At 37.5% G+C, this 23,007-nt stretch overlaps 1 protein-coding gene across 4 annotated transcripts in view; it reads right to left on the bottom strand.

The window, feature by feature from the left end:
* METTL25 (methyltransferase like 25) overlaps positions 1-23,007 on the bottom strand; it is a 308,960-nt gene that overhangs the window by 284,422 nt on the left and 1,531 nt on the right. For all 4 annotated transcript variants that reach the window (XR_003511283.1, XM_027543234.1, XM_027543233.1 and 1 more), the window contains exons 2-3: positions 2,511-2,675; positions 1,921-2,027 (exon numbers count right to left, since the gene is read on the bottom strand). Coding sequence is in view for 3 of the 4 variants with exons in the window: in XM_027543234.1 (XP_027399035.1) it covers positions 1,921-2,027; positions 2,511-2,675 (272 nt within the window). In the remaining variant the exon portion in view is untranslated. The remainder of the gene's footprint in view (positions 1-1,920; positions 2,028-2,510; positions 2,676-23,007) is intronic.

Below are 23,007 nucleotides of genomic sequence, written 5' to 3' on the forward strand. Positions count from 1 at the left end.
GAGAGGGAAAGAGTTGGCTTAAAGCTCAACATTCAGAAAACGAAGATCATGGCATCCGGTCCCATCACTTCATTGGAAATGGATGGGGAAACAGTGGAAACAGTGTCAGACTTTATTTTTCTGGGCTCCAAAATCACTGCAGATGGTGACTGCAGCCATGAAATTAAAAGACGCTTACTCCTTGGAAGGAAAGTCATGACCAACCTAGATAGCATATTCAAAAGCAGAGACATTACTGTGCCAACAAAGGTTCGTCTAGTCAAGGCTATGGTTTTTCCTGTGGTCATGTATGAATGTGAGAGTTGGACTGTGAAGAAGGCTGAGTGCCGAAGAATTGATGCTTTTGAACTGTGGTGTGGGAGAAGACTCTTGAGAGTCCCTTGGACTGCAAGGAGATCCAACCAGTCCATTCTGAAGGAGATCAGCCCTGGGATTTCTTTGGAAGGAATGATGCTAAAACTGAAACTCCAGTACTTTGGCCACCTCTTTCGAAGAGTTGACTCATTGGAAAAGACTCTGATGCTGGGAGGGATTGAGGGCAAGAGGAGAAGGGGACGACAGAGGATGAGATGGCTGGATGGCATCACTGACTTGATGGATGTGAGACTCAGTAATCTCTAGGAATTGGTGATGGACAGGGAGGCCTGGCGTGCTATGATTCATGGGGTCGCAAAGAGTCAGACACGACTGAGCGACTGATCTGATCTGAATATTCCTTCATATGTTAGCACAGCAGCGGCTGGTTAAGTTTTACTGTGTACTTGCCCCCTTTACTCTGGTTGGGTATCACCATCATGGTGAGCCTGTTACTGATCCTGACAGGTACTGCTTGGGCATGACACATGGAGAAAAGGTTTAAAACTACTGCCTCAGCTCTTGCCTTAGTTCCTACCCTCAAGATCTATGTTGCCATAAGTGGTTCTGTAAGCCTGGCTCAAGCAGTGATTATTTTCTAACCATCCTCACTCTCTAGAAGTCTGGATGAATACATGGAAAAGATTCTAACACCTCTTAAAAACTGAAGAAGGGAAAGTCCTCCATGACCCCCTAGATGTTCTTGTAGGGATAAGAAAAATGACTATTTTTATAGGCCAATATAGTCAATCACTGATTTTATTTTAGCATCTCTTTTCAGACATTACTACCTTTCACAAAGGCTATTTTTCAGAATAGGAATGCATTATGATTCTGACACTATGAAAGAATCCAGGTTTCTCTGTGTTACAATAATGAGGCAGATGCCCCCTGACCACAGCTTGGTACCCCAGGTCCTTGGGAACACCTGCTGCTGCTGCTGCTGCTGCTAAGTTGCTTCAGTCATGTCCGGCTCTGTGCGACCCCATAGACGGCGGCCCACCAGGCTCCCCGCCCCTGGGATTCTCCAGGCAAGAACACTGGAGTGGGTTGCCATTTCCTTCTCCAATGCATGAAAGTGAGAAGTGAAAGTGAAGTCGCTCAGTCGTGTCCAACTCTGTGCGACCCCATGGACTGCAGTGCACCAGGCTCCTCCGCCATGGGATTCTCCAGGCAAGAGTACTGGAGTGGGTGCCATTGCCTTCTCTGTGGGAACACCTAGTGGTGAACAATTCTGCAGGAAGTCATCTTCATAATGTTGCTTCAAGGTAGAATTACAACATAAGAAAACTACCAGAGCTTCGATCCACTCTGAAAAGAGTGAAATTTGTAGTAAAATATTAATAGCCATATCTTCTTTTTAGTATAAATTGGTTATAATTGCAGTGTATTGTGTAGTGAGAGCATATTTAAAGGATCAGAAATGATGTGACGTATCTCACATTAGCTATTACTTAATGATGTTTTAAAGACTAGACGAGGACAGTAGAAAAGGAAATTTGAATGATACCCCTCAAAATGGTAATAATTTTAACACGAGAATATATAGGGAAATACTCTTATTACCTGCTTTATTCCACAGTATTCAGCAATACTGCTGATGAGTTCTGACATTGCCTGAACTTCGTGAGATTTTTTCAAATTCATAAACTCATCAAGTTTCACATTCTCATCTGAACAAAAATAAAACAAAATTAACATACTGCTACTAAAGAAATAAAATGTGGTAAGAAGCATCAGTTGATGATCATGTTTTCTGTAATTAAATATGAAAATAATACAGAGATCCTATTGTGGTTTCTATATGATAGATATCTACTAGTTTAGCTATTATGAATCAAATTTGAATTAAAAAAATGAAAAAGACTCATATAACATTATTAAAAATGTTCCCTGAAATAGAAGACAATTAACTACAAAGGGAAAGACTGATAACTAGTCTACAATGACGGAAAAAATAATGCGGAGATTTATAACTAAGTTGTTTGTTTAATATGGTGCATAAGAAAATCAATTCATTTAGAACAGGTAAGTCTACCAGGGCTCATGATACAAGGTCTAACAAATTAAGAACACGTTGGAAATACAGACATATATGAATAGTATATTTCTTCTAAATGCCTAAGAAACAGACACACACACACAAACACACCTACCAGTTTTCTGTTTTTGATTTCCATGAAGGGCCACAAGAAGTTGATCAAAAGAAGTACATATCCCCAAGTTTTGTACAGAATAATACTTTGCAGCCAGAGCAAATGCTTCCACATTCACCAGCTTCTGGGAAGTTTCACAAAATATTTTTGGAAAATCAGTAACATCTAAAAAAATCAAGATACAAAGAGAAATGTTGGCAACAAAATAAGTAATTACTAGCTAATTGGTTGGAGATTTAAAAAACAGTCAATGAAAAATGAATATTGTCTATTAGTGCACATATATGCAATCTAGAAAGATGGTACTGATGAACCTACTTGCCGGGCAGCAATGGAAATTCAGACAGAAAACAGACTTGGGGACACAGGGGCAGGGGAAGGAGAGGCTGGGACAAATGGAGAGAGAAGCATGAAAACACATACTCTACCATATGTAAAACAGGTGCCCAGGGAGAATCTGCTGTATGACTCAGGAACTCAAACTGGGGCTCTCTAAAAACCTCGAGGGCTGGGAAGGGGTAATAGGCAGGAGGAAGGAACATACGCGTGTTGCTGTTGTTTAGTCACTCAGTTGTGTCTGACTACATTACTTTGCCAACAAAGGTCCATCTAGTCAAGGCTATGGTTTTTCCTGTGGTCATGTATGGATGTGAGAGTTGGACTGTGAAGAAGGCTGAGTGCTGAAGAATTGATGCTTTTGAACTGTGGTGTTGGAGAAGACTCTTGAGAGTCCCTTGGACTGCAAGGAGATCCAACCAGTCCATTCTGAAGGAGATCAGCCCTGGGATTTCTTTGGAAGGAATGATGCTAAAACTGAAACTCCAGTACTTTGGCCACCTCATGCGAAGAGTTGACTCACTGGAAAAGACTCTGATGCTGGGAGGGATTGGGGGCAAGAGGAGAAGGGGACGACAGAGGATGAGATGGCTGGATGGCATCACTGACTCGATGGACGTGAGTCTGAGTGAACTCCGGGAGTTGGTGATGGACAGGGAGGCCTGGCGTGCTGCGATTCATGGGGTCGCAAAGAGTCGGACACGACTGAGCGACTGATCTGATCTGATCTAATGTTACCCCATGGACTGTAGCACACCAGGCTTCCCTTTCAGCTTCAGCATCAGCATCAGTCCTTTCAGTGAATATTGAGGGTTGATTTCCTTTAGGATGGACTGGTTGGATCTCCTTGCAGTCCAAGGGATTCTCAAGAGTCTTCTCCAACACCACAGTTCAAAAACATCACTTCTTCAGCTCAGCCTTCCTTATGGTCCAACTCTAACATCTGTACATGACTACTGGAAAAACCATAGCTTTGACTAGACGGACCTTTGCTGCAAAGTAATGTCTCTGATCCTTAACATGCTGTCTAGGTTTGCACAGCTTTTCTTCCAAGGAGCAAGCGTCTTTTAATTTCATGACTGTAGTCCTGTCCACAGTGATTTTGGAGCCTAGAAAAGTCTCTCACTGTTTCCATTGTTTCCCAATCTATTTGCCATAAAGTCATGGGACTGGATGCCATGATCTTCATTTTTTGAATGTTGAGTTTTAAGCCAGCTTTTTCACTCTCTTCTTTCACCTTCATCATGAGGCTCTTTAGTTTCTCTTTGCTTTCTGCCATAAAGGTGGCGTCATCAAATATGCAAGGTTACTGATATTTCTTCCACCAATCTTGATCCCAGCTTGTGCTTCATCCAGCCTGGCATTTTGCATGATGTACTCTGCATATAAGTTAAATAAGCAGGGTGACAATATGCAGCCTTGATGTACTCCTTTCCCAGTTTTGAATCAGTCTGTTGTTCAAAATCAGGTTCTAACTGTCGCTTCTTGTCCTGCATACAGGTTTCTTAGGAGGCAGGTGGTCTGGTATTTCCATCTATTTAAGAATTTTCCAGTTTGTTGAGATCCACAGTCACAGGCTTTAGCATAGTCAATGAAGCAGAGGTAGATGTTTTTCTGGAATTATCTTGCTTTTTCTCTGATCCAATGGATGTTGATAATTTGATCTCTGGTTCCTCTGCCTTTTCTAAATCCAGCTTGAACATCTGGAAGTTCACGGTTCACATACTTTTGAAGCCTAGTTTGAAGGATTTTGAGCATTACTTTGCTAGCGTGTGAGATGAGTGCAATTGTGCAGTAGTATGAACATTCCTTGGTGTTGCTCTTTTTGGGGATTGGAATGAAAACTGACCTTTTCCAGTCCTGTGGCCACTGCTTAGTTTTCCAAATTTGCTGGCATATTGACTGCAGCACTTTAAAGCATCATCTTTTAGCATCTGAAATAGCTCAACTGCAATTCCATTACCTCCACTAGCTTTGTTCATAGTGATGCTCTCTAAGGCCCACTTGACTTTGCACTCCTGGATGTCTGGGTCTAGATGAGTGATCACACCATTATGTTTATCCTGGTATTAAGATCTTTTTCATATAGCTCTTCTGTGTATTGTTGTCATCTCTTCTTAATACCCTCTGCTTCTGTAGGTACATACCATTTCTGTCCTTTATCGAGCCCATCTTTGCATGAAATGTTCCCTTGGTATCTCTAATTTTCTTTAAGAGATCCCTAATCTTTCCCATTCTATTGTTTTCCTCTACTTCTTTGCATTGATCACTTAGGACAGCTTTCTTATCTCTCCTTGCTATTCTTTGGAATTCTGCATTCAGATAGATACATCTTTCCCTTTCTCCTTTGCCTTTTGCTTCTTGTCTCTTCTCAGCTATTTGTAAGGCCTTCTCAGACAACCATTTTGCTTTTTTGTATTTCTTTTTCTTGAGGATTGTTTTGGTCACCACCTCCTGCACAATGTCACGAACCTCTGTCCACAGGTCTTCAGGCACTCTGTCTACCAGATCTAATTCCTTGAATCTATTTGTCACTTTCACTGTGTAATCATAAGGGATCTGATTTAGGTCATACCTGAATGGTCCAGTGGTTTTCCCTACTTTCTTCAATCTAAGTCTGAATTTTGCAATAAGGAGTTCATGATCTGAGCCTCAGTTAGCCCCTGGTCTTGTTCTTGCTGACTGTATAGAGCCTCTCCATTTATATCTATGGCTAATTCATGTTGATGTATGACAGAAACCAACACAATACTGTAAACAATTATCCTTTCATTAAAAATAAATAAATTTTTAAAAACTATAAAAAAATGAAAAACATTGATCTTACAACAAATTACATTTTCATTTTGGTGTGAGTTTTGAAAATATCACTAATGGTTCCATTATATTTATTATTTAAACTATTAGCTATTTATTTGTAGCAGCTAGTTTTCTCATAATACACTATACACGTATATACTTAGATTCCACATATAATTTGGTATTTTTGTTGTTGATCTTTCAAAAACCAAGAAAAGAAAGAAGGAAAGAAAAACATTTAAAACCATGCTAAACTGAAATACGGTCATTAGATTTATGAATGATCCTGGCGGACATACAACCATATATTTAAAGAAGGTAGTCCATCCAGTGCTGTTACACCCTGTCCACACTGCAGGTGGAACAACAGCAATATTTTCAATGGTGAAAGTGAAAGTTGCTCAGTCACGTCTGACTCCTGTGACCCCGTGGACTTTACAGTCCATGGAGTTCTCCAGGCCAGAATACTGGAGTTGGTAGCCTTTCCCTTCTTCAGGGGATCTTCCCAAGCCAGGGATTGAACCCAGGTCTTCCTCATTGCGGGCAGATTCTTTACCAGCTGAGCCACAAGGGAAGCCCAAGAATACCAGAGTGGGTAGCCTATCCCTTTCCAGCGGAACTTTCCTACCCAGGAATCAAACCGGGGTCTCCTGCATTGCAGGCAGATACTTTACCAATTGAACTATCAAAGAAGCCCTTTAATGGTATAAATGTTATTATAAAAACGTCCCTGCACCCTGATTCACTGGACCATGTAGACCTATGAGTGGTGTTTTTGTATGTGTGTGCATGTGTGTTTGTTCAATAAACTCTCAATATAGTTCTAAAATTAATCAGGTTATGATTATGTGATTATGTAAAAACTGTTCATTTTCTTCCAATGTCAGTTTACAGCAGACGTTGTCTAAACTTCATATAGAAACTACTGATAGCTGCCCAGTGCTTTAGCAGAGCAAACCACCACTCTTTAAACACCCCGTGTCCCTCTCTGTGTGAGGATCATACACCCTATTGAACTCAGATGTGGCTGCATCTCACCAAGCTGAATGAACTATGCCATTTTCAGGCAGAAGTTTTAAAAACATCAAAAAATTCACTATACTTTCTTTGCCTAGAACTGTAATTGTAAAGACATGTCAAAATAGAACCTCCCTCAACCTGAGTCCCCAAGAGATGACAAGAAAGACATCGCTGCTGTCAAACTACAAGGAACATGCAGTCAGTATACATGAAAAATAAACATCACTGTTTTCAGTCACTGAGTCTTTAGGTTTATTACTGCAGCATAATCTTGCCTATTCCAACGAACACACATAATATAGATTTGCTCTTTATTTGTTCAGTTTCATTTGTCTATAGCCACTTTTAATGCATGTTAATTTATTTATCAAGGTTTTTTCAAAAAAAGCATTCTGATTTATAGGCAGTAGCTCAAAGAAACTCTTAGGATACAGTAGTTCATTTTCAAGTCCATTTACCAAAAAAATATTTTTAATAATCAAAAAACACATCTAGTGGTTAAATAAAATATTTAAAATGATCACTTTACAAAAGCATGGTGCAATTTAGGGAACGACTTAGGTTCTACCAGACAAACCGCAATATATGCTATGAAATTTTTTCTAGCATTGATGATCCTCCAAAGTTACCTATGAAATTATAAAAACCTATTTAAACATGAAAAGCAATGATGCTTCCTGACAAAAATTAAAAGCAAGAAAACTGATGAGGGTTTACAGAATGCTAACTAAAAACTACATGTTTAAGACAGTACTGTTTGAAAGTTAATATCTATAAGTTGATAGTATTACTAGCAATATTTACTAAATTAACAAGAAAATTAGCAGAGATGTATAATCTCCATTTCTGAAGCAATTAAGTAGAAATTTAAACTATAGGATTACTACAAGTTTATTTTAAATACATTTTGTATATTATATAAAGTTCTTTGGACATTTTACAAACTGAATTTACTAATGCAGCCAAAAGTAATAAAATCTACATCACAATATTTAGGCATGATACAGTGGGGAAAACTCAGTCAACTATTAAGTGAGTCTCAGTTTTAAGGGCAGTCTCAACATCCCTACGTACCAGGGCTACAAATTCTTAGAGTGTGATAGAAATAAGAGCATTAAATCTCAGAGTGCAGAGGGACTATTAAAGTAGTCAGTTATTGGACAAGGTTGCCAACAGAAAGAAATGTGATGTTTCTGTTGGAAAAGTAAATGTTCACAGCAATTTAACTACTGAATCAATCCTACTGAAAATATATGAAAAAATTCCCATCCAAGTCAAATTAATCCCGTTAATTTGTTTTTAATTATAGGCCTCTTAGTAATTTCAGAAATTTGGAGATCCAAATTGCGAAGAGACTAAATTTTTATTAATTTACTTACATAAAAAAGATAGTGTTCTGATTCAGTCCTGTTGTTTGAGGCTACACCAGTTTATTCAGATAATCTAGAAATCTGTGAAAAAATTTTTTTGAGTTACGAAAATAAAGCTTTTGTGACTTTGTTTTCAAATGATCCAACCTGTAACTTCCATTATTTAAGATGTTTAGAGATTTGGAGAAAGAGAGGTGTCAATGGTCACCTTCACTGCCATTTCTGAAACAGTAAGTCCGTTGGGATGGAAATGGTGTCTGCATCTGCATAGTGCATTCCCAGGTACCTGTATACTGAGCTTGGGTTTGGCAACTAGCAAAACAGAAACCACAGTGTTACTCAACTTGTTATTTAATTAATTCTTGATTAGTTAAACTTTGTACCCAAGAAAAGCTTCATTTTTAAATTTGATGCCTGTTGCACCTGCATATTATGTGGCTTGATTACTTTGCCAATATCTCCCTCTACTGGAATTATCTGCTCTGCTTTATTACATGCTTTGTTTTTATCTACTCTTATTTTTCTGTCCACCCACAGAAGTTTCTTACAAGACAGATTAGACACAAGCTTCTTACAAGACAGAAGTGTCTTACAAGACTTGGGCATGAGAGAGCAAAAACAGCAAAGAGGCAAGGGAGAAGTTAATTCTATTAAATATGAGATCAGGATATCTCTGAGTACTTTTTTTTACAGCAGAGACCAATGTGCAAGGAAAGAAAGGTTATACATACACATGTTGGATTATGAAAATCTCAAAGTAGAGAAATAAATAATAATGTTTCAAAGCTAGAAATAAAATAGAAACAATCAATGAATATATAATTTTAATATAAATAAAATTTCAAAACTAAATGTCTGATATTTTACTAGACTATTACCTAGCACTTTTAAGAGGACAGTTAGGATTCACAATTATCTCATCACTATTACTGCTAACATTTATTGTACACATACTACCTCTTAGGCGCTGTGCCAAACAATTGATATTTAATGGAAAAGACTTATCAGCTAGTTATATTGTGCTCCTATCCACACTTACAGAGGAAGAAATCAACACTTAGAGGGGCTGCAATTTAGCCAGGTTCCCACAAACACTAAGTAGCAAGGCATGTGGGCCAAGGCTGTGTTCCCACATTCAATCAACATGCCACAGTGGTGAGTTGGGTGGACAAGAAACAAACTCAGGAAAGACAGCATTTAAAAAAGTTCCAGGCAGATCTGTCAGAATAAGTTAACAAGAATTCCCTCTGGCAGAGATCAATAATGGTAATATCTTAAGATAGGTTCAAACTTATTTTATCTTCTTAATCATTTCACTGTCCTCACTCCCCCCAACAGCTTCCTCTTTACCACAAGTGATTCCAAGATTAAGACATTAAAGAGTAATTTCTACATATAAAACAACTGATAAGTCCCTGAAAAGTAAACGTTTTTATGATGCTGTTGTGGTTTTCTGTTTGTGGAAACTAAGCACCCCACTGTTTCATGCCTAGGTGGAAAGCTGTAACACCTTGCACACAGCAGGTACTCAGTAAGTAGGGAATGAATGAATGGATGGATGCAAGCAATTCCTCAGTGCATTTACTACTGTGGCACCACCAGGCACACTGGGAGAAAGAAATTCTAAGATTCTGTGGTAGCAGTCATCACTGAGGCCACTATCAAGACTTCAAGAGTACTGCCGAGCCAGTTGGAAGAGCATGAATCCTCATCTCAGCCCTGATGTTCACCATCACAAGGGGAGACAAAAGTGATTTAGAACATTTAGAAAGTAAGGTAAGATAAAATGCAGCTATGTGCTAAATTCTGACATTTACCTGTGTTATAAGGGTTAGGGCAAAGGTCACGACTGTTATAATCACTCAGCCTGAAAATTTCCTATGGTCCAGACTTTCAGGAAGACATCAACAGTGCCCTCTTATTACAATAGAAATGTTATGGACTCACTGCTACATAATGACCTACCGATGTCTCCAATTCAAAAGGCCCCAAACTGAAATGAACCTTCTTATGCTCACCAAAACTTCCCCTCCTCCTATTTCCTCTCCTGTTTAACACTGGCATCAGTCACCCAGTGCTGACGTTAAAAATCTTTACATCATCTTCAATGCTCCTTGCTCCCTCAATCCACATATCCAGTCACCCATTAATCCTAATGGAACAATGTCTTGCATTTGGAACCGCCCCCCTTTAACTTGCCCATCACTGCCACGTTTCAGACTCTATTAACACCACCACTGTTACTGAAATAGTAATTTTTTTTTTTCCTTAGCAATAAAACTTCCAAAGCACAATGCTCAGTGTTGGTTGAGATGAATTTTACATGTTTCCTAAAATGGAAATTTAAAGTTGATGCAAGTTTAATTACACATTTCAAAGCATTTCCACAAGAGTTGACTTTAGGCTTCAATCTTTTATACTTGTTTACCAGACTTCAATCAAAAGTTAAAGCTGTCTTGCTGAAGTATGAAAATTAAACATGGGGTATATTAAATTTTATGAATGCTTAAATATACCTATAACCTTATAATCTATGTAAGACAGAAAGAGAATATATACTGTGGCCTTTTAAAATAAATCAATATATGTTACTCAATTATGTGCTAGGAAACTTTTTACAAAAGCTCCAGCATAATTTATGGTTGCATATGAAATGAAAAAAAATGTTATCTCAAGACTAAACCGTGCTCTTAGAAAGAATGATATAATTAACAAGAAATTGATATGCATATCCTTACTGTGCCAACATTACATCACAATGAATGTATAAAGTACATGGAACAATTTCAAAAGCATTTTTACATTTAATTATTTATACAACTAGGAAAATCAGTTTTTACTCTAATATTTCTTAGAGTAAATACACAGTATTTAATAGACCGTTTTCATAGTTTAATTTGAAGGAAATAAAAACAACTTACAAAACAATAGCAGTTTAGGAAACTGATTTGGTATATAAAAAATAAATAAAAATAAGTAAAATATAAATCTTTCAAGATGTCACATGGGATGCACTTACTCAGGCCTTCCTCTTGTTTTTTCCTCTGATACCATTTTCCCTCAGATATTTTCCTTCAAGTCTTTGTTCAAATGTCACCATTTCAGTGAAAACTTCTCTGACAACCCTATTTAAAGCTGCAACTTCTCTCAGCTCTCATTCCTCACTGATCTTCATCAGTGTTTTATAGCACTTATCATCCTTTGACATAGCGATATGCCAAAGGACACAGATCTTGGTTCATTGCTGTGTCCTGAGGAAACCTCGAATGATTTCCTATGATAGCAGGCACTCAATGACTAGAATGGGTACACGAATAAGCAAGAACTAGGTGTGAATTCTGGTTCTCAGACTGTCTCTCCCTCTATGGCCATGAGTAATCTATTTATCCGTTATAAGACTTGATACCTGCATCTGTAAAATAGGGGCAAATATCTATTTTACAATATTTTAAGGAACACACGCATACATAAGCACATACATGTGTGTGTGTGCTCAGGGACTCAGTCCCTTTGTGGCCCCGTGAGCCCTGCCAGGCTTTCCTGTCCATGGGATTTTCCCAGCAAGAAAATGGAGGTTGCTATTTCTTCCTCCAGGTTATCTTCCCAACCCAGGGATCAAAACCCATGTCTCCTGCATTAGCAGGTGATTCTTTACCACTGAGCCATCAGGGAATCATAAGCACGTGTACAAATATGAGAATATTCACAAATACACATACACTTGGAGAAGGAAATGGCAACCCACTCCAGTATTCTCGCCTAGAGAATCCCATGGACAGAGGAGCCTGGCAGGTTACAGTCCATGGAATTGCAAGAGTCGGACACGACTTAGTGACTAAACCACCAAACCAGACATATACTTACATGTATATATGTATTTGTGTACATATACACTCATCCAAAAACAGCCTAGAACACAGTAGACAACTCCTAAACCACTACATCCAAACTAAGTAACTGAGCCTCCTAACATGACACTTGGGACTTTGTTAGAAAAATATGGGATAGAAAATACTCAAACATTAGGCCGAGTACCATATAGGCTACTAGAGAAGAACTTGTAACAATGACCAATACAGTTTCTAAATACAAGGCCTGCTGGGAAAAAGGACGTTTGGATTCTAGAAATTGGATGCAAGTCCTCAATCATTAGGATGAAAACATGAGTAGAGACAGGTAAGCTACAATTTGAGACACAAGTCTAAGAGCTGGCACTGGGTTTTGTAGAATAAGTAGGATGAAAGCAAGAACTTCTCAGTACATGGCAGCCCATGGTCAGCAGGGGCACCATGTCCTAGAATCAGCTTGAAAGCTCAAGAGAGAATATTATTACCAATGACACTTTTTACTGATTTTGATATGAAATTCGGTAGTTAGGTTATAATCCTCACCATGCTTTAGAGACCTAATATAGAGGTCAAGTCTGCTTTACTATAATGCTTTAATTTCCTTTATCAGAAGTCTCTCTTTTCAGAAAATAACCAAAATCACGAGACAGATGATGAGAAATTCTACAACTTCAAACTCCATTTAAAATTAGAAGCACTGAGAGATAAATTAAATGTTTGTAAATATTTTCTGAAAAATAAATTCAATTTAAAAAGTCAAATATGATTTTGTTAGTAAAATACAAAATAAATTCTAGATTCTAAAACTTTAAAAACTGCTTGATCATTGTAAAGAATGCTTTAAAAGTGAACCCTTACTGCAGTATGTGCTTAAATCAATCTCTCGGTTCTTCTCTTGTTTCTACCACAGACATCTCATTTCCTATTTCAGGTGTTGTTTTCTGAACACCAGTGTAAGCTCCACTGCCCCACAATACCTCAAGGATGGCAGTATCTTAGTAATTAACACTGCTATTGATCTCTTACTGAGAAGACCAATATTTCCTTTCTATACACACATTGACTTGAGCCTAGACTTCCAGGCTTTCAAGAATAAAAAAAAGACTTCCCAGTTTGTTTATTATTGAGGCAGGAAAAATAAAGGACTTTTTGTCCCAAGTAAACAGTAATTGTAAATATAATTAAATTGCTACTAAGAAATTTTTAGAGCGTAAAAAGTCACACCTCTCCCTTAAAATTGTACTTTTCTCTATTGTGTATTTCATTAACTTAATTTTATCTGCTATTCTTATTCAAAATTCCATTACCTCCATTTCAACATTAGCACAAAATAAATGGGTGTCTATTCTACTATTTCTTAACTGAATACAGTTATAATCATTTGCCCAGCAAAAAGAACTTGCAAAAGGGATTTCCATTAAATATACACTTTCTCTATCTAGTTCCTACCATAACTCCAGCAGATCTTGCTCTTTACTTAATTCTTATAAATGATGTGTATAATTCATTAAAAAAAAAAAACAGATCAATTTTATTCTTTAGGGGCCATTATTCAAGGCAGTTGCAGAATAGAGAATAAGCAAAAAAATGCCCACCTAACTTTACATTTACATTCACCATTCTGATTTTAGTCATCAAATAAGAGGAAGAATTCGGTTTCAGTAATTGTCATTGATGTTGCCTAAAGATACTGGTCAGATATTCTGCAGTTACATCTGAAACACAGTTCCCCTCACATGGGAAGTTTCAGAACTTCATAAAGATTAGTGAAAGAAAATTCTGGAAATATACATCATAATAAGGAACAAAAAGTGACAAGGAAAAAAAGAGTGAGTACTGAGAGTACTGGTCTAAATCAAGATGAAGTCACAAAGTTTTATAACACTAAAAATGCTTTCAACCAGTGGTCCCTATCCTGAGGTCTAAGAGCTACAGAAGCTTACGAATCACCTAAAGCCGTCTGTAAAGTGTTACGTCCATTTGTGAGCATACATGCCTTTTTCCTAAGGAAGAGGTACTATAGCATTCATGTGAATTAGCCTTTTATGGGATCTGTGACCTAAGAGATTAAGAATCACTATCTTTTACTGTTTCCTCACCTTTTACTTTGCCCAATGTTAATACTATAACAGACAATTCAACTAAGTACTTTTCCTCTGGCTTCTAGAGATCATTTTAAATATTTAAAACAACCTAAAATTATTCTTTTATCACTGATAGAGCTATTAATTCTTAATACAAATTTCACAGTTTAAAAATTAATCCAACCCTGAAAAGATAATCCCTTTCTTTCCAGTATTTCTAGTATTAAACAGATCTTCTCTTATTGTTGATGGTCTAAATTACTAGTCTTGAGTTTTTTAGATAATACCCATCTAACAAAAAAACATAAATAATATGAGCTACCAAAACATACAGGTCAGTCTGTTTCATTTGACAAAATATATGTTAATCACACTAAATAGTTTTAATTTGCACAATCTAAATTTCAATTTCTAATGAAGGTAAGGTAGATATCTTTTTGTGTAATTCCAGAGATAGCCTAAATGACACATACGACCACCTAATCCAGAAGAATGAAGCACATATTTTCTTTTTGACTAAAAATATAAATTAAAAATTCACACACACTAGGTGAACAGAAGAATGAAAGGAAGATTGAAAAAAAAAAAGCAGAAATAGAAATAAATTACACTGTTAAAGTTTGTGAGGTTAAAAACAACCCTCCCAATTAAAAAAAAAATATTTTAAGATAATAACAAAATTATATTTCCAAATATCTTTTTTTCAAATATTGGAGTGTAAAGGTGATTTACATTATTAAATCTGTCTTTGGTAGAAAATATTATAAAGTATTAAGGAGTATGAAAAGTTTATAAATGGAGCTTTGTAGACAAAAGGATAGATTCACTGTATTTAGATAACACCTTCATAATCAACAGAGTAGTCACTTAATAATAATTTTTGAGAAATACCTGTTGATAAAGATAGAGCCATGTATGGTGAAATTCTGCACAAACTGTACAAATACTGTCATTTTTTACATTAAAAAAATAGTTGTCATGGAAGATTACTTCAATTGTCATTAAAATAACATAAAAATTCCTAAGAAACACACAGAAAAGAATAAAACAACAAAAGAGAAACAGCTTGACATGTGAGGGGCATGGAGAGAAGGGAAGAATTAGAATTTTATTGTGGAGAATTATAAAATTAACCTGTGAAACAATACAAAAATTCAAATACTTACAGCAGGATCCTAACATTTCAAATATAAACAATGTTGAAAAATCTATTTAGAAAATGAAATCAACTACTTTTGGATAAAAGCAGTCTCACATAGTTGGAAATTTAATTTTTTAAAAAAACCTTAAAGATTGAAAAGCATTTTCTTGGGCCGTGCTCAGACTGCAGATTTTCACATATCACTTAATCTAGAAAGAATATAATAATTCTCTGACCACATCAAATAGGAAGAAAGTAGAATAAAATTCTGCAAAAGAAAGGAATATTTCATTCATCTTCCCATTTGTTTTGTATTACAAGTACTATGTCTTTTACCTTCCTTTTGGGAATGTGAATTTTTGGAGCTAGATTATGCCTTCTACATCTTCGTATTCACCCATAACACCTAGCACAGGTTAAGTCTAAGAAGATGCTTAGACTAACACTTAGAAGCAGAGGGAAGCCTGGCAAGCTGCAGTCCATGGGGTCGCAGAGAGTCAGACATGACTGAGCCACTGAACAACAAACAAGAAGATGCTAAGTAATGTTTGCAAAACTAAATTAGGTTATAAAAATAGTCAGGCACCCAGAGGTCATCAGGTTTAGAGAGAGTCCTTAAGAACTAGTCTTAAGTCTATCAATGACCACAGCAAGTTCTGAAGAATACTGATCCTGCAGAGGTCAGAGAAGAGATGCTCCAGGATTGCCCACCCCTTCCTCTCAAATATCAATAGAATTAAATTCGCTTTAGTCACTTCTGGGTCTTTGTAGCCCAGAGCAGTGATAATTTATATTACTCAAATAAAACATGGGAGCTAATTCTAAATATCTAAGGTGGTATGTGAATGGTTGGGGTCAATGAATATGAATCCTTAAATATCTCTATTTGGGTGACCTCAAACACAATATATCTAGAACTGAATGCATTATTTCCCCAACCAGCTCCCTCAGCTGATTTTCCTAATTTTGCTAATGGTACCATTCATTATTATTCTTCAAGATATTCCCACAATCAATCTCTTGAAATTAGCTTTGATTTCCCCATTTCTTTGAACCATATATAAAAAAGAGTCACCTTTTTTTAAAGAGTGACTAAAAAAGTGTGACTGAAAAAGAGTCACCAAAAAAGACTCAGGCTTTCATTGTGATCATGGCTTTAACAAGAGGAACTAATAAAATCTGGAGGTAAATACTTTGTCATTATATTTTGTGCACTAGAAGCAACACCAGATGTCTTTTACCCAGATGATCCACAGCTATCTTTGGTTCTTGGTCTCCTTTGAGAACGTGAAGCAAACTCCTGAATACATTTTCAGGAGTACACGGAAAGTGCCTGAAGTCCACAAACCAAGAGCCATAATCTTTAGAACTTTGGGGAGCCACATCTTTTTTTAAGAGAAGCTGCAATTCTAGACTTGTGTGAGTGAGCTAAAAAAAAAAAAAAAAATATATATATATATGTGTGTGTGTGTGTGTGTGTGTGTGTGTGTGTGTCATTCAAGAGATATTTATAAGCCATATGAGATAGGCTGGCTCTTCTTCTGCCTCCGTTATTGACGCACACCCTAGACATCTTCTTAGATGAGGAAGTTGATGCTTCCTCATTGTACAACTAAATGCCCTGTGCAAGTTCAGTTTAGTCACTCAGTCGTGCCCAACTCTTTGTGGCCCCGTGGACCACAGCACTCCAGGCCTCCCTGTCCATCACCAACTCCTGGAGTTTACCCAAACTCACGTCCATTGAGTCCGTGATGCCATCCAACCATCTCATCCTCTCTCATCCTCTTCTCCTCCTGCCTTCAATCTTTCACAGCATCAGGGTCTTTTCAAATGAGTCAGCTCTTCGCATCAGGTGGCCAAAGTATTGGAGTTTCAGCTTCAGCATCAGTCCTTCCAATGAACACCTTAGGTAGGAAGCATCACTATGAACAAAGCTAGTGGAGGTGATGGAATTCCAGTTGAGCTATTTCAAATCCTGAAAGATGATGCTGTGAAAGTGCTGCACTCAATATGCCAGCAAATTTGGAATACTCAGCAGTGGCCACAGGACTGGAAAAGGTCAGTTTTCATTCCAATCCCAAAGAAAGGCAATGCCAAAGAATGCTCAAACTACCACACAATTGCACTCATCTCACACGCTAGTAAAGTAATGCTCAAAATTCTCCAAGAAAGGCTTCAGCAAGACGTGAACCATGAATTTCCAGATGTTCAAGCTGGTTTTAGAAAAGGCAGAGGAACCAGAGATCAAATTGCCCTGTGTAAGACACACAGCTAATCAGAGTCAGATATGAACTAGAACCCAGTCTTCTGACTCTCAGTCTATTCACCTCTACGTGAGGAAAGCAGAATATGGAAATGATGGCTAATGTTTATTAAATGCCCACTCAGTTATGTGCCAGGTTTTAAGAGGTTATCTCATTGACTTCTACACAACCCTTTCAGACAGTAATTATGATTTCCATTTTTTAAATGAAGAAACTGAGGCTCAAAAGCTTTACTAATTCACACAAGATTCTACTCTGTCCATGGAATTTTTCAGAAAAGGCAAAGATACTGGAGTGGGTTGCCATTTCCTTCTCCAGGGGATCTTCCCAACCCAGGGATTGAACCCCAGTCTCCCACACTGCTGGCAGACTCTTTACCGTCTGAGCCACCAGGGAAGCCCACACAGGATTACACAGCACTAGAGTAACAGAGACAGGATTCAAGGCTGTATGTGACAATCACAAAACCATATTCTGTACATGCTGTCTCCTATTTGCTTACACTATCAGCTGAGGTTACAGCTGGAGAAAAGATAGTAAATAACATCGAAGGTGAAGAGCTTTGTTTTGCAGGAAATGAAAACCCACTAGATGACTTTTGAGTAAAGGAATAACAAGACAAGAACTATGATTCTGGAAGATAACTGGAAAGCAGTTTGAATGGAGAAGCAATTGAAATAGTCTGAAAGCGAGAACAATTCGGAAGTTATTGCTAAAATTTTTTCACAAGATTGAAAAAGGAGGGAGCTGAACTATTTGTTATGGGAAGCAGCAGATGCAAGAGAAATGGAGGACGAAGAGCTGGCAGATTATGAGCCAATGTAATAAGAAGATTGCTAATGTCATTTATAGAGGACCTCTTTAATCATTGAAGTGAAGAGGTAAAAAAACAAAAAAAAATTCATGTAGACCCCAATTAGACATGAAGCCTTCTAGGCAAGTTTTTTTTGTTTGTTTTAATTCAACTTAATTTAAATCATGATAAAACCATGAAGACAGGTTACCATAACAGAAAATTTCCAGTGAAAGGTTAATGATTTGATAATTCAAACAAGTAACAGGAGTATCTAGATAAATGGAAGACACTTAAATTTATTCAGATTGGCTAAATATAATTTGAATAGGCTGACAGAAAAAACTGCCATAGAAAAGACGAATCTCCATAAACTTTGTTTTACTCAGCTTCTTAATAACTGAATGATATGAGGGAAATCAGAAGCTGCGGGAGTGGGGGGAGGCGGGTAACCATTAAAAACTAGAAAATAAATTCAAGCTCTAAATGGCCCCATCTAAAAGGAACAATCAGAAGCACTTTCTATACATCGATTAAGTTAAAAATGATGACCAATATCCAAACACATTCCCACAAATGTGTTTGCATTTTTGTTCACTCTTAACACATAATTATAGTAGCAACTCAAGAAACTGGGCTGACACTTGCCACTATCGTTTTGTCCTGTGAAATTATGTCCACACTTGAGTCTCCTAAAAAGATCCAAGAAATATGAAAAGGGAAAACAGAGCTCAGGAAAATGCATATGAAGTGAAAAGATAAAAGTTAAACACAACAGAGTGAAACAGATGACACTAATTATTTCGCTGCTGTTCTCACTTTCTATTTCCAACATGCTTTTGTTTCATGTGTTTCAAATTAAATGTGTGTAATTTTAATTCACTATAATCACCACCATCACCACCAACAACAAAAAATACTTAGAATGGCCAAAAAGCAATTTAATCTATTGAGATGCAATAAAAATAATTTAAGGGAAACTTCAATGAAATAATCAATCATAGACAAAAACGTCCTGTGTTGTTCAATTAAAATGATAGTAAATTAATTATGCAGATGCTTACCAAAAGGAACCAATTCTAAACATTTATTCAGCACCCATGCCTCGTAAGGATCATGTGAGTGATGACAACAGGAAACAGGAGATGCCACATATGGCTGAAAGGAGAGAGTCAAGAGAGGCCCTGGAGACTCAGGCAGAGTCTCCGAGCAGCCCTGGGCTTTGGCAAAGTCACAGAGGCTGGCTTTACAGGCACAGGAACTGTATTTCTTTAAAGCTGAATAGGTTTTCCACAACTGATTCTAAGCAAACTTACAAGAAACTGATTTTATAATTTATTAATTTACACTGAGAAATACATTTACAACAACAGCCCATATCATTCATTTGAGAGGACACTCTTTCCTAATTTTAGAATTGCAACTAAGGCAGATAAAGCCAGATATTCTAAAAGAAAATCTTAAGCAAGCTGGGCAGCTGGTTGAGTTGCCTGTGTAGTCTTGATCTATTTCTGCTTCATAAACTATTTTGGCTATCCTAAATCAGAATACCTCTTCTGTTTTGCTTTTGAAAAATTTCTCTATACTTAGGAAGACCAATTAACTCCTGAAGACCAAAAGATAATTCACTTGAGAATGTTACAGATTTACATATATAATCATCACTTCCAAAAAACAGTTTGGTTCCCTTGAAGCTGGTAAAACAAAATCTTAATCCCTGAGATGAAATATAGAACACTTGTTTATTAGTAAAGTACTTATAAGGTATCACTACTGATTTTTTTTTTTTTTTTGCAGATGGTTAATCTCACCTATATATATAATAAACTTTAAAAAATTTTAGCCCAAAATGATGCCTGCCTTGATTTTATCTCCAGATTCCCAGGGTATCTTTCCGTAATCTTCAGTACTGCATTTTCACAGCTGGAAAGAATAGTTACTGTTTTCTATTTTCTCAAATTAAGTTATAAAGCCTATTAGTTAGAATAAGCCATATAAAAACAATGATGATAAATATAATATCAGAAATAACAGCTATCTAGTTCAGTACCGTATTTCCAGAAGTGCCTTCAATAACATTCTTTATAGATCTACGCTTCACTTCATTCTTTAAGAATAATATACTCATCTATATGCCAGAAACTGTTCGATATGCTAAGAACACAAAAACAAAAAAGGCAAACGCTGTACTTTTGTTTTTTAATCTAACTGCAGACAGAGAAGTCAGTGGACAATGAAAACCGCATGACGTGTTAATATATGAAATATACAGGCTGCTATAGAAGCATATACATTTCCAGAGGTTCTTGACAATCTATATTTTTTCCAAGGAAAGAAAGACCTAATTGTATCATCACCATCACAATCATCATTACCACAACCCTCATCATTTATTAGCCACAATTTGTTGAATCCATGCTATATTCCCAGTTCTGTATCAGGAGCCAGACCACATTATCTTTCATCTTTACTACACCTTTGTAAGATAGGTAATATTATACTTTTGAAAAAGGAAAAAAAATTACAATAGCAATCAACTGTGATCGAGAGCAACTCATAGCTGCGCTGGCACTGGCACACAGATCACACTCTTCCCTATTAAATATGAAAACATGTACAGTACACCAATACCAGACAAAGTCTATGACCAGGCCAAGTCCACAATCATGAGCACAGACAGAAACAAAAACATCTGCAAACATGGCAGCTTCCATGGAGGCAGCCCCTGGGAGATGCTCGCGTGGTGGGACACAGAGGCCTTGTTCCAACAGGCAGCACCAACTCGTCACCTATGTAAGTGAGACGCTGTGGAGGCAAGTTCCCCAATTTCCATCAAGCCTTCAGCAACTGTAACATCTTGACTGTGAAACCATGAGACCCTAAGCTTGATCCGCCAGTCCACCTGCTCCTGAATTGCTGACCCACACGCTGTGTGAGAGCGTGTTATCAGCAACAGATAACGTGTAACATTGTGAAATACTAATATAATTATGGGTCAATGAGTGTGTACTCTTCCAATTAAAAGAATTATAAGGGAGGTCATACAATTATCGTGTTTCCCTTTAATTATTAGGCTACTCTGTTCTGCTTCTTTGAACATATTTTATAACAGCCACTTAAATCCAACATCTGAGCCCAATCAGGATCAGCTCCTATTATTTTCCCCTCCTTGGGTCACACTTTTAATTCTTTGAACACAGCTACTTACAATGAGCATCAAGGCTCACTTGTAATCAGTGTTTTGAGCAGGAGTCATACTTTCCTATTTCCCTGCACCTTGAGCAGTTTTTGGTTGAAAAGCAGCATTGTGGATAACTTACTGCAGGGGAGCTGCTTTATTTCTCTAAGGATTTGGTTGTTGTTGTTCTACGAAGAGAAGTGAACTTGCTTGGACCCACACTGAAATCTGACTCTCCTTCCCCATGTAGCAGCCAGCGTCTCTGCTCAGCTGCTGATTTACAGCACCCTCTCCCCAGCATATCCCTGAGCCTGTGTAGTTCAGCAGGCAGATAAAGACTTGGGTACACGTGACAGTCAGATTGGGGGTGGCGGGGAGGGGGGGAGGGAGGTTCAATCTCTCTGTGGTTAAGTTTGTTCCCAAGGCGACCCAGCCCAAGTTTCCAGTCATCCCACCAGCCCTGAATTCTGCCCTTTGATACAGGAATTCACATAGGCTTTTGATCTTTGCTACCCAAACTGTGTACACTTTGGGGAACACACCCTATCAAAGTTGCAGCAAGCCTGCATACCTCCCCGGGAGCTCTGTCTTTCCAGGGGTCACCATTCCCCTGGCTTTGTCAGTGTTTCTGTGGGACTCTCCGGGTCAACAGTGTGTAGGTGGGTGTGTGCAGTCCAGTGATCCAGCTTTACATTCATATCTTAGATTTCAGTCCTTCTGTGGCCTTCCTTCCAGAAGGTGCTTCTTCAATTCCCATCTGCTCTGATCTGAACTCTGTCATGACCATCTTGAGCCGGGAAGGATGTTGTTTTCCATTGATGCCCCGCAAGAAAGTCATGAACTCACAGTTTTTCGCAATCAGTAGCAATATCTCAACAGAAACTCTTCTCATATTTCTGTCCCTGTTTGGTTATCTTCTAAAGACTTCCAATTGTTGTCTTTAATAATCTAGTCAGTGTTTGTCATTGCTATCTGCTGGAGGAACTGCCTGATCTCTTCAACTGGCCATTACCTGAAGTCCACCCTGGACTATTTTAATAGCCTTCGGGCTTGTCTTCCTGCTTCCACCCACACCTCCTCCACACAGAAACTAGCTCCTGGAAAAGTACTGGCACACAGCAGGCACTAAGTATATGTTCCCTGAATAAATGAATGAACAAACTTCCCTAAGATAACAGAGCTGGTAGAACTGGAATTTGTACCCTGTCTGACTAAACAGTCTAAAATTTTAACAGCTAAATTACACTGTACAGAGTGGCTAACAATTCTTTACTAAGATATAAATCTGGTCAAAGAGCAAAAAATGCACTTCTTTGACACAAACAATAAATTTCATATAACGGGGAAACTGTCCTTCTTTTCATAATCTTTACTTAAACAAAAATTAATATTCCTTTACAAACGTACATTATAAAAATCATTTTTAATACTAGAGGCAGCTGCCCATTTGTAGAATTGAATATCTTACATAAAAAAAATTTAACAGGGTAAGATACACTTCAAAAGTGAATATCCTGGTCTAGATTGTATTATTGTCGAATAGGCTTAAAATTCAACATTCAAAACTTGAAGCTCATGGCATCCAGTCCCATCAAACAGATGGGTGAAAACTGAAACAGTGACAGACTTTATTTTCTTGGGCTCCAAAATCACAGCGGATGGTG

The sequence above is a fragment of the Bos indicus x Bos taurus genome, chromosome 5, assembly GCF_003369695.1.
Source record: "Bos indicus x Bos taurus breed Angus x Brahman F1 hybrid chromosome 5, Bos_hybrid_MaternalHap_v2.0, whole genome shotgun sequence".
NCBI lineage: Eukaryota > Metazoa > Chordata > Mammalia > Artiodactyla > Bovidae > Bos > Bos indicus x Bos taurus.